The sequence below is a fragment of the Microplitis demolitor genome, chromosome 5, assembly GCF_026212275.2.
Source record: "Microplitis demolitor isolate Queensland-Clemson2020A chromosome 5, iyMicDemo2.1a, whole genome shotgun sequence".
NCBI lineage: Eukaryota > Metazoa > Arthropoda > Insecta > Hymenoptera > Braconidae > Microplitis > Microplitis demolitor.
Genome location: NC_068549.1, coordinates 10,969,770 through 10,983,129, shown reverse-complemented (window position 1 = coordinate 10,983,129; position 13,360 = coordinate 10,969,770). Strand labels below are relative to the sequence as shown.

At 30.4% G+C, this 13,360-nt stretch overlaps 1 protein-coding gene across 6 annotated transcripts in view; it reads left to right on the top strand.

Annotated features, from left to right (window-relative positions):
- LOC103578102 (rho GTPase-activating protein 32) overlaps window positions 1-10,724 on the top strand; it is an 85,802-nt gene extending 75,078 nt beyond the window's left edge. For 5 of the 6 annotated variants that reach the window (XM_014442930.2, XM_014442931.2, XM_014442932.2 and 2 more), the window contains 5 exons: window positions 4,910-5,047; window positions 5,133-5,534; window positions 5,914-6,244; window positions 6,337-6,670; window positions 6,729-10,724. In XM_014442930.2, the coding sequence (XP_014298416.1) occupies window positions 4,910-5,047; window positions 5,133-5,534; window positions 5,914-6,244; window positions 6,337-6,670; window positions 6,729-9,975 (4,452 nt within the window). In that variant the 3' untranslated portion in view covers window positions 9,976-10,724. Of the gene's footprint in view, window positions 1-4,231; window positions 4,600-4,909; window positions 5,048-5,132; window positions 5,535-5,913; window positions 6,245-6,336; window positions 6,671-6,728 lie in introns of those variants that run through there. The other variant, XM_008559055.3, reaches the window with a different exon arrangement.
- Window positions 10,725-13,360: the final 2,636 nt, after the last annotated feature.

The following is a 13,360-nucleotide window of genomic DNA, read 5'->3' as shown; positions in this document are numbered from 1 at the left end:
TAATCATAAAACAAATGAATATTTAAAATTTCCAATATTATTTACTTAATCATTATTTTTTTTCTAATAAAACAATCGTTAAAAATTTATTTAGTTAAGAAAAAATTTATTTGACTCATTATTGCAAGTAAAATTAAATAATAATTATTTATATTGATTTCGAGAAATGAAAAATTAAATGTTACTGATAAATTTTTTTGCCTGCATTTACAGACACTAAAGATTCCTTACACCTACATACCCTTCCTAGCTCCAGGTCAATCGAGACTAATACTTTTATGCCCCCTTAAACTATTACGACGGTCCCAAATCGTCGTAACTTACTGAGGTAGTACTGTATTTAGGTTATAGTAACCATCTAAAGTTTGGAAAATCGTAGATTGTTAATATAGCAATACTTCATTTGCATAAAGGTGAGATTGCTATTTTACTCACACAATGTTTTATTAAATCAGCTATCTATATTAGGGTGCTTCATTTCCGGCGAAATTTTTTTTTGTTGCTCATCAAGCAAAATTTTGTTCTTTATGCTAAAACAAAAGTTCCTGCCAAGTTTGAGCTCTTAATTCCAATCCTAAGTACTTTCCATTTGACTTCCAAGATTTCCCATTTAAAATACGCGAAAATTAAATTACTTTTTTTTTAATTTTCTAATGCTCAGCTGCGTTTTATGATATCGACTCGGTTTTGGTCACAAATTGTAGGGCATTTGGTGTTCTTCAAAAGTGCCCATAGTAACTTAGCTGAAATTCCAGCTGTTTCACTGATGTCCGCTGAGGAAGTCATTTTTGGTATCAAATTGACCTTTATTGGCTTGCAGAACGTAAACCAATGAATGCCCACCAAAAATCTAAATGAGAATGTTGTAGGAAATCTTATTCCCTTCAAACAAAGCCCTATAAGTCAAGTCGCTAAAGTCCATAGTTTCAGAGTTATAGGAGTTTTAATAATTTAAAAAATATAATATTTAAAAAAAAAAATGACAATTGCTATTTTATTTTTTAAATTATTAAAATACCTATAACTCGGAAACTATGGATTCTAGCGACTTGACTTATAGGGCTTTTTTTTGAAGGGAATAAGATTTCCTATAACATTCTCATTAAGATTTTTGGTGGGCATTCATCGGTTTATGTTCTGCAAGCTAATAAAGGTCAATTTCATAAGAAAAATGGCTTCCGCAACGGACACAAGTGAAACTGCTAAAATTACAGCTAAATTACTATGGGCACTTTTGAAGAACACCAAATGCCCTATAATTTGCGACCAAAACCGAGTTGATATCATAAAACGCAGCTGAGCATTAGAAAATTAAAAACAAAAGCAATTTAATTTACGCGTATTTTAAATGGGAAATCTTGGAAATCAAATGGAAAGTACTTAGGATTAGAATTAAGAGCTCAAACTTGGCAGGAATTTTTGTTTTAGCATAAAAAACAATATTTTGCTGGATGAGCAACAAAAAAAATACTTTCGCCGGAAACGAAGCGCCCTAATCTATATAGATGGTTGCTACGGCAATACGTATTGCTATACAAACAATACGTATTGGTATATTTACAATCCGGATTGCTATATTAACTATTTGAATTACTATATTAGCAATTTGGATTGCTATGATAGCAATTTATAGGAATCGTTAAAACAGCAATACCAAGTATAGGGAATATAACCAAAAAGTATGGTTAAATTGACAATACTTTTATGTAAAGTTGAAGATAGTCAATGCAGCAATCTAGTATTGCCAAGTTAACGATACATTTTGTTATGACAACTTTCTACTATTAGCAATACTTGAGATGGTTACGATAACCACATTTTTTTTTCAGTGTAATTTTTTTATGTAAAAGTATCCGCAAACAAGCCAGTGACGGAGCTTTTCCCAGAACGTCTTTAAAAAAAGATGATTTGCGGTGAGCAGTGTACCTCAGCTGGAAATTATCTGCAATAAAAAACCATTGAAATTTAGTAAAAGCAGTATTAATACCTCCCCCCAACGTTCCCTGATGATTTTTTTTTAATTTTTTAATTTTACCACGTTTTTATTAACTCGCTTTTATGTATGTCTATTCGGGTGGAATTTCGTAATTGATTTTAAAGTAACTTCTCGATGAGATAGAGACTTTAAATTTGGAATAAAGCTCAAAATTAGATGACAATGCAAGAAAATGAAAAGAAAATTTTTTTAAAATGAGAAGGAGAAGCACTAGAAGAGGAAGAAAACAATGAAAAAAACAAAAACAAATGAAAAAAAAATCGAAAAAAAATTCATATTCGTTTGTTTGTCTGTTCATTACGAATTTTTTATAATTAACTTAAATCTAATTTCTGGATGAGTTATATTCTTGAATATAGCTCACAACTGGATGACAGATAAACAAACACCGTATAATGAAAATACAATGGAGGAGATGGAAAGAATGTGACGACTCGGACCTCCAGCACCATGAATAGAGTCATATATTCAAAATTTTTGACTAAAAAAAATTTGGCTTTGATTTGTTTTAATATTTTGAAGTATGAATCTTATAAAAAATGAGTTTAATATATTGGTAGGTAGAAATAGCGATTTTCTATTTCAGATTTGATTAAGTGAAAAGAAACTAAAATAAACCTGTAATTTGTCGCTTGTTTCCGTCATTATCTTATCCAGGCCTTTAAAATCGATTTCAAAATTTCACTCACACAATACTAAAAAGTAAAAAATAATTATCAAAATGAAAAAAATTTTCAACATACCACGTTTTTAAAACGAACTAAAAATATTAGTTCAACTAAAAATTTTAATGCATTGCAAATAATATAGATTGATTTGTAAGTTTTTTCATTGACAGCTCTTCTCTACACTTCTTATAGTTATATATTGCATGCGCCCCAAGTTTTTCGTTTTAAATCTTACAAGTATTTTCATAACTATTAAAACTTCACAATTATGAATTTTCAGGACTATCTGTAAGAAGTTCGTAATTTGTATGTGGTTTTAAATCTTCATGAGATTCAGAAATATTATTTTATACTTTTTAGTTCGTTTTAAAAACGTGGTATATTAAACATTTTTTTTATTTCGATAATTATTTTGTGGTCATTTCAAATAAAAATTGCCATTTTTTATGAAAATTTGCGCCATTTTGGGGGTGGTAAACCCCCTTGATGTAAGAAAAAAAATTCTAAAACTTAACGTTGGGGGGAGGTTTTTTATACGTGGAAATGCTAATAATGAAAAACAAAAAAAAATTTTTTTTTTAACGTACGTAAACATTTTTTAAAACAGAACAGTATAGGTTAGAACGATTATCAAGTGAATAAACTGTATACCTGCGCTCCCTTTCCGACCACCCACAGCTATCGAAGTTACAGTTTAAAGAAGACCAATTAGTTAATAACTTCGAGAGTTTTGCTCTGATCGACTTTAATTTTGGAGAATATATTCTTAAAATGTGTAGCTATACGAAAATAAAAAAAATTCGATTTTTAGCCACTCCCCCCCCCCCTCCCCTTAAGATTGTCAATAATTATAATGGAAAGTAAAACTAAGAGATAAAAAGGCGGGATAGAAATAAACGCGTAAATTTCATAGCTAAAAAAAGTACACAGTTGGGTGAACAATAAGAAAACAAGTACTTATAGAGATTGTAAAAAGAGGGTTTTTTGCAAATGCGCTGAAAGAAAAAAGTGTTTATTTCCAAGTAAAATTTCTTAATTTGCGTATTAGTTTACTTCCACAATGCCAAAAAATTTTCTTAATTTTAGTAAAAATGAATTGCCTGTAGAAATTTATGAGCAGATCGAAGCAATTGTTGTTAAAATAAAAAATATTGTACTTCGATGCAATAACTTTTTTCTTGTTTTTAGTATTATGAATCAAGGAAACATGTTTGCTTGAATTTAATTTTTTTTTCTCAGTGCGAAAGCTGTTGTTACTGCTTTCTTCGCGACTCATCTTCAGATTACGCTTCTCTATAGTACATTGTTTGTTCGTTAGTTAGAAATACATAACTATGTATCTGGTTTCGCTTGAAAGACTTTTTAACTGATAAATTTTGATTCGATTTCATCCTATCCCCGCTAACAAGACTAATGATCGTTTTACTGGCCAATTGATTCACTTTAGTAATTTGAATTGTTAATGTCATAAATAAACATTGGTAAAATTTAGTTGCATATTTAAAAGTCGACATAAGTAGTAAAAATAATTAAACGATGAATATGTATCGAGATATTACTAAAATGAATTGTAAGCTCTGTAAACTCTTTCTTGTCACGTATCAAAACTGCGCAGACGCGAGGTCGTGGTCGACTCGCATAACTAACAAAAGCCCTTCCTTCTTCTAGTCAGTTTCTTCTTCATCATCTTTCTTTCTTTTCATCAAATGCTTTTTCTCTTTTACTTTCTGTCCTACTTCTTCTTTACACTACAAAAAACTTAAAAAAAAAAACTCAGTCGTTAAAGAATCTTTTCGTTGTCAGTAGAAAAATAATTTATAATGAAGTACTAATACGAAGCTTTTAAATGTTTTTGTTACAATATTTAATAATTGGCAATTTTAATACTTATTTATATTTAATAATTAAACATAAGCGTTTATAGGTTGTGATTGAGTAAGTTGTTAATCTTTAATAGCTATGGATAAAACAACTCATTCGAGAGATTGGCAAAAAAAAACATTATTTTCTGTCGATAATTCATCAAATACTATATTACTAATTGTTCTTTGTTTTTAATTGCTACTACTAATATATATATATATATATATATATATATATATATATATATATATATATATATATATATATCTTTTTTTTTTTATAAATATAAACTGAAGTCCTTAAAAAATAAATTAAATTTGTATTAATCAATTTGAAATAAATGTTTAATTAAATATTGATTTTAATTTGTTGGATTATTTAGGGTTTGGGATGTAATCGATCAGAAGATTTTAATACACCAGTTAGCTCTGGTAGTAACATGGGAAGTGTCGCAAGATTTCCAAAACTCGACGAGTGTGCTCATTTCCATTATGAGCATGTGGAACTTACTAACCTTGAGGTTTGTTAATTTATTAAAAAAAAAAAAAATGATAAATAAAATAAAATAAATATTTTATTTATCATAAAAATATCTTATTTTATAGGTTTCAATTACTGAGGTGCCAAACGATACGAGTTTTGCTGTACGTGTTACTTCAGGTGACACTTGTTGGACACTTCAGCGTTCGTACGAAAATTTTATAATGTTTGATAGACAATTACATCGTTGTATTTTTGACCGCAAATTCTCGTCACTTGCTAAACTACCAGAAGTTCAACCAGATTATACTCAAGATTTATTGGCAGCTTACCTAAAACATTTTTCAAATTTAAATCACGACGGATTGAATTGCGGACCTGTACTCAATTGGCTACAGCTTGATAATCGTGGCAGAAGAATTCTAGTTCCTGAATCAGATTCATGTCCTATTAACACACCTGCGGTAGCAGCTGCTTATGCGGTGAGACCGTATACGGCTCAAGCACAGGATGAGATATCATTTCTGGTAGAAAATAATTATTTAACAACGATTTCTAATTAATTGTTTAGAATCGAGTCATAATTATTATAAATAATAAGATTTATAATTTAATGATTAATGCTTGTTTAACTTATACTCTAACATTTTATAAGCGAAGGTACGTTAGGCGTTTATTACTCAATATACGCGTGGGAAATTGTGATTTTACGTTAGCCAACGACAATCATCTCTGTTGTTGATTGTGACAATACTTACTAATGTATTATTCACATCTCATTAGAATCAATCAAGAAGAACCGCAGTTAGTCTGTATAAAAATGCGAATGAAATAATTTTATAGTGTCTTGTTCTCAAGCTACTAGCTAGTACAAAAATTTAAATAATTTATTGGTTGTGTTTTTAGGTTGGTGACATGATATCAGTAATTGATATGCCACCACCAGGGGAGAGTAATTGGTGGCGCGGTAAAAAAGGATTTGCTGTTGGTTTTTTTCCTGCTGAATGTGTCGCTGTTATTGGTGACAAAGTACCTCGACACTTGACTGTATCAAATATTGTACGTTCAAAGTTACCCGTTAAACCCGTTCTCAGAAAACACGGCAAGCTTATCGCCTTCTTTAGGTCTTTTATTCTCAATCGACCGTCTAGGAGACGACTAAAACAATCTGGAATCCTTAAAGAACGAGTTTTCGGATGTGATTTGGGAGAACATCTTTTGAATTCTGGTCAAGATGGTATGTCTTATTATTATCATTATTATTGGAATTAATGTAGAAATTAAAAAAAAAAATTATTATTCATCACTTTACACATGATATGATTGCAGTGCCAGCTGTACTCAAGTGTTGTGCAGAGTTCATTGAAACCCATGGTTTGGTAGATGGTATCTATCGTTTAAGCGGGGTGACCTCAAATATTCAACGACTGCGTCATGCGTTTGATGAAGATCGTGTGCCTGCTTTGCATTCAGATGAGAGTATACTCCAAGATATTCATTCGGTAGCGTCCTTGTTGAAAATGTACTTTAGAGAGTTACCTAATCCATTATGTACATATCAACTTTATTTTACTTTTGTCACTGCTGTTCAAGCTAATACTGATGCAGATAGATTAAGAAGAATGAGAGATGCAGTTAGAAAATTACCTCCTCCACATTATAGGTTAGTATTTATTATACATTTAATGTTTATATTTTTTACTTACGTTTAAATTTTATAGAACATTGGAGTATTTAATGCGACATTTGGTAAGAGTAGCAGCATGTGGCGCCGATACAGGTATGACACCTCGTAATGTTGCTATTGTTTGGGCTCCGAATCTTTTACGTTGTAAAGAACTTGAAGTTGGTGGTGTAGCAGCACTCCAGGGTGTGGGTGTTCAGGCTGTAGTAACTGAATTTCTTATTTGTTATGCGGAGCTAATATTCGGTGATGGTCCAGTTGGTCGACCTAAGTCATTGGCAATTACAACTCCTGCTCGATTACTTAGTCTCGAAGAGGCGAGAAATCGAACTCTACGTAATGACTCCGAGTATATTGAAGTAGGTGCTGGCCCAGCCGGATTACCTGTACACTATCATACAGTAATTGAGCTGCCACGAAAAAGAAATGGATCGAAACGTTCACCATCATTAAACTGGCGGGCAATATTTGGACGTGGTGGGTTTGGAGCTCGTGGTAAAACAAGACAAGTAAGAACTCCACCACAAAATGAAACTATACCGAGTTCTTTTAATGCTATGAGACGATTAAGACCTGTTAAAAGTGCCGATAGTCTTGATGGAGAAGATAGTCTTGGTCCTTTAATGGGTCCACTACCCAACAGACCATGTGGTCACAGTCGATCAGTTTCACATGATTCATATTTTGATCATCTTGCAGACGCACCAAGTTCTGTATCTCCGCTTGATCTATCTGAAATACAAATTAATTTCGATCTTGAAGAGCGAGAAATGCGAATGTTTTCGGAAGAAGAAAGCGGTGGTGTTGTATCAGTGGAAGCATCACCTCGCCGTCAAAGAAATGAAGGCCCGTTATGTATTGCTGTAAGTGGTGGCAGTAAAAGAAAAAGATCACGTCTTGAAGAACGTCTTCATTGTGATGTTGAATTAAGATTTATTGACAGTCAAAGCCCAGATCAGATAATGGTATCTGCAGATATTCATGGAATGGAGACACCATCACCACTTACAACTCCAGGTTACCTGCCATTGTTATCAGAAGCTTCTACACCAATTAGTCCATCTACACTACAAGCAACACCAATCTCTATAGCACCTAAGACAGGTAATAGCCCTCGCATAAACTTCCGTAGTTTTACGTTACCACTTGATTTAGATGGTCAATCCTGTAATTCTCAAATATTAAGAAGAGACGTGTCTTCCGATAAATTGTCTTTAGATCCTCCTAGTCAAAGATTATCAGTAAATTTAGACAATCGTAGTAATGCTAAGTCTTACGAGAGAGTTAAGACTTATGAAATTCATGGATCTTCACCAGAAATATATGATATGAAAAAAACGTCGGATAATTTAACTCTGACACTTTCAGATCAAGAGATCAAATCCAGTGACATACTCAATCTTTCGTGCGCCATTCAAAACGATGTATTTTCTAATGTTTCTGCTATGAGCTTCCAAGAAAAAAAGTCTGTTTGTAATAGTCAGAATAGCTGTGATGAACTGAATCAAAGTCTTCCGAATAATACTCAAAACTCGGAAAATGATGGTATTGTCGATTGCTTGATAATTTGCCAGAATGAACCTATAGGTATGCCGTCTTCGAGTACTACTGATCTCGATTCTCCAATGTCCTGTGAGCAAATTATTGAAGAGTTACCCGATTCAGGATTTGTTTTATGTGATGACTCTGATCAAATTTTTACAAATGCAGATAATACACAAGCATTAGCAACTAATACTAATGATTCCGGGGAATGGGTTATGGTAGAAAGAACAGTTGATTCTGTCACTACATCAACAAATGAAGTTACTAATTCAAAAGATCAATTTGAAAGTACTTTCAATTCTGCTATTGGAACAAATCATCCACTACAACAGAGTTGTGCTTCTGATCTTACAATGGGTTCAACTCCAGATATTGATAGGTCTTGCAATGGACCGAGTGATTTAATAGATAGCTCTATTTTGGTGGAAGAATCAACAAGCGAAATATCTTTCGACATAAGTGAAAATAAAAATGATAAAATATCTTCAGAAAATGAAAATAATTTAGAAAAACAATGCGGTAGTGATCTTTGTAATGGAAATGATCGATGTTGTTCAGAGAGTGCAATTAATTTAATGTCACATCTTAACTCAGCAAAAATGGACCATGTGCATGAATGTTGTAGTTATAGTTTACGTTTAGATAATGAAAATCTCTATCGTTGTAATTTAAATGAATCAAGTGGAGTGATGCTTTCAAAATCAAGTATTGAAAATAATCATTTAAATTATGAATCAATAAGTTCAAATAAAGATATTCAGTATAATCGTACCAGTCAATACTCGTCAAATATTGAAAGAAAAAATTCAATTGATGATAAAGAATGTTCTAAAAGATGTAAAGATACTCGGCATAGCCTCAGTCATAGCTCAAGAAAATCACAGCCAATTAATCAGCATATTTATTTATCACAGCATGCACAAGAAACGATAAAAAGAAGTTCAAATACTCAAATACGTGATAATGAAGAGGTCGTTATTCAGTCGGAAAATGCAGCTGAAGCTCATGAGATTGCTCATGATCCAGAAGGTGCATCTGAAACTACGTCATTAGATTCTTCATACACATTTTCAAATGCATCATCACCTATTGATGAGTCTGCTGTTTTACGAGATACAGCAGCAATATTACAAGAACTTGCATTACAAAGATTATCTGGTGGAGTTGGAAGTGAAACTCCATTATACTCAAGAAACAAACATGAATCTGATGATTGTAGCCGAAATCGAGGGAGTTTTGATTTAGAAATAAATAGTGAAACTGATACTGAAATAAATACCAAACTAGAAGATGATTGTTTGCGTGGTAAATCTGAAGAAAAATCAAATTATGTAACTCAATATTTACCCCCATGTTTGCGTGCTCGTCAGGCAAGAGCAACAAGAGCTGCTTTAAGTCGTTCATTAGATGAAGATAAATTTAATCGTATGACTAGTGAATCAACACGAATGCCTCAAAAACAATTGTCTGATGATTCTCAACACAATTCAACCCCAAATGTTGGTGTACACTTATTGTCTTGTTCTCAAAGCACTGAAAAATTACAGTCAAGAAATTTAGGACTCGATCTTGGTGATCCTCGCTGTCGTGAAAGAATTGAAAAATACAAAGAAGAAAGACGAGTATTTCTCAGAGATAAATATAGAAGTGAAAGTTTTCGAGGTTCCACATCAAGAAACGAGGATGATGGAGAATTGTTGGCTCGACTAAAACAACGTGCTACGAGACCCCTTCATTGATATTTATATTTATTAGTATGACTAAGTCATACTGTTTAATATAAGATTTTAAATATTGTTTACTAACTTCTATCTTCTAATATTGTTAGTTTGACGTTATTATAAATTGTTTATCTTGGATGTTAGAGGGAAAAAATTACATTCCTATTGTTATTATTTTTCTATTAGATGGATATAAATTATTAATCTGATCCTTATCAAAATCATTATGTCATAGTTATTTTTCGAAGCGTTAAGTTTGTATTGTAGTTTTTCTCTTTTTACTTGTGTAAATTATTAAGTTTTTTTTTTATTATAATAGTTATTAATAAAATAATTTAAAAGCGTAAGATTTTATCGAACGTTAATAAAAAAAAAAAAAATTATTTCGAAAGAATAAAATTTCTACGAATAATAAATTTAAATAATAAATTGAAAAACAACATTTTTTAGATAATATTGAAAATAGTAAATAAAAGTAAAGACAATCTACTTTTGATTGTAATTAAATAATTGAGAATGATTATTAAAATTATTACATTTGAAAGAGCTTATAGTTTAACCGATTGCTTTGTTTTTGCAGACAGTAAGACAGGTCTACAATAAACTTTAAATATTTTCTGTATGATATTTTTTATATGATCAATAACGCCTATTATATTATAATTATTTATCTATTATGGTAAATTTTATGACGCCAATGAAAATCCCAATAATTTTTATGAAAATAAAATGTGAGTGATTATTTAATTGTTAAAAAAAAAAAAAAATAAGCGAAATAAAACATCGCAAAGAATGTGACGTTTACATATGTTACTAATTAATTCTAACTGAAAAAAAAAAAAAAAACATAATAATTCTCTAAAAATAATAAAAATGATTATAAATAAAACGAATGTGTACTGTATATTGCAGAAGCTGTTAGTTTTTCAAATGTTCATTTAAATTTATCATCATTTTCAGTAGAAAAAAAAAAATAAATAGAAATGCAATCTCTTGAACATTTAAAAGTTTTTTAATTTATCAACTACAAGTTTATTATTATGATTTTAACAATAATTTTCTCTAATATACATGACTAAATAAATTTTTAATTCCTAATAGTATTCTATAATACTATTAGGAATTAAAATTACTTTAGTATACTAAATTTATTGATCATAATCAATAGATTTTGAGCAGTATTTGAAAAAAAATTACACTATGTATATGACTAAAGAAACATTAGAAACATGATTGTTATTATTAGGCAACTAATTATTGTCATCATATATATTTGCTATACCACTATAGTTTTCTGATCATCACAAAATATTTTAATGGAAAAAAGAAAACAATAAATTAATAAATTAAAATATTTATATAAAAAAATAAAAAGAAATTAAAATTGTAGAATATTCGATTTCCCTTAAAATTTGTTTGGAAAAACAATAAAAATTCTGTTTATCAAGAGGAAATACGGAAGTAAAATATATAGGCAGTTTTAAGGAGGACCACTAGTGTGACCGCTTGAAAAAAAGATGATTTTTAGAAATTTTTTAAAGAAAACTACGGCATGAAATGTTTTAATGTTGTAAGGATATATTTGTGGATGTATGTAATGAATACAAGATGAAATTGTTGGACCAAAAAATTCAAAATTCAGCAAATTATTCATAATCTCTTAACGCTCCAAAAAAAAAAGTCCCCTCACTGCTGAAGTGAGAGCGACTTTCACAGTGCCTGAATCCAAAAAAAATCCAAAAAGTTTATTAAACAGGAAGGAATTTCCTGTACCATGATCCTTGGGCTAAGAAAAAAATAGAAATTTAACAAAATGGAGTTTTTAAAAAAATTTGACGATTTTTGGCCTGCCAAAATTACATTTCTAATACGATTGAAAAACTGGAGGTTTATAGTACGTGGAAACATATTTAAAAGAAGTTGCAATTCGAATCAAATCGATCAGATGATTTGTCTTTGAGTTATAAGTGCAGCAATTTTTAAAAATGTAGTTTTGAGAATCGATGAGCGGTTGCTTTTCAGATGGCTGTAACTCAATAAAACTATTTGAGATATGCGCATGAAATTTTAGTTAGTTATTTTTGAAGCTATAAACTAGCGAAATATGCAAAAAAAAATCGATTTTTTTCAAAATTTCACATTAGTGCCCGCCCTCCCCCACACACCCCTACTTAAAAAATCCGATAGATTCTTATAGCTATAGGTAGAAGGTCCTATACTTAACTATAGCACTTCTCATAGAAGTCATTCATTTTTATAAAATCTCAAATGGGAATTTATGAGAATCTATTGACTTCTATGAAATTTTCTAAACAGAACGCTTAAGTAAGAACAATAAATATATTAATTGTATGAGGAAAAAATCATTTAATGGTGCTTTAAAAAGAAATAATTGAAAGATGATGAATGTACACTGGAAAAAAATTCTAGTTAAATTTACAATGCTAACATCGTAATTTGTTCTACTGATTATTGTTGTGGCGGACTAGACTTTTAACATTGTAATTTTTACGATGTAGCATTGTAAATTTCATTTAAGAAATAATACTTCAGACAAATAATACCAAGTCTTAAGCTCTTTAATATAAATTACGATGTGAACATCGTAAAATTTGAAGAGGAATCTTAAATAAAAGAATACAATAATAATCGACTGGCAGTTGGATTCGAACCCGAGTCCTTTTGAGTGCGAAGTGACCGACGCCTTAGACCACTCAGTCACCGAAGAGCCTACACTTTACGTTGTTTTTAAGATCCATATAAACAATTTTAATAAACAGTCATAAGAATGAGAGCGCCCCTTGCGGAGGACGCAGTTACTATTTAAAAATTACGATGTACATCGTACTTTTTACAGCTTCCATCGTATTATAACAGAGGCAGCACTGTAATATTTATTTTATTAAAAAGTAAATAGAAATATTAAATATACGAATAAATATAGTTTTTAAAGTGTAATTTTCATTTATTTTTTTTTACGATGTTAAATTATAATTGTTGAAGTAATTTTTAATCCTGAAAGTTTTTGTTGAAGTACGATGTTAAATAATGAAAAATATAACCCACATAGTAAATTTTGAAATTAGACATTTAAAAATTAACGTTAGTAAAAGACCAGGCCAGGATTACGATGTTAACATCGTAAATTTTAAAAGTGGTTTATATAAAATTTTCAAAGACACTAAAAATGTTCGTTTTTAGACATCTTTTTAGTAAAGAATATCAAAAAAATTTTTTGAACCACACTTCTATTGAAACTTTAACTTTTAAGTATAAATTGTCGATTTACAAAAAACACGAACTGATCGATTTTCCTCATAATTTTTCACAGCAAACTGTCACCTATTCTACAATTTTTCCAACTATGCTTATAATGGGACAACGATGGGATTTATTTTTTTTC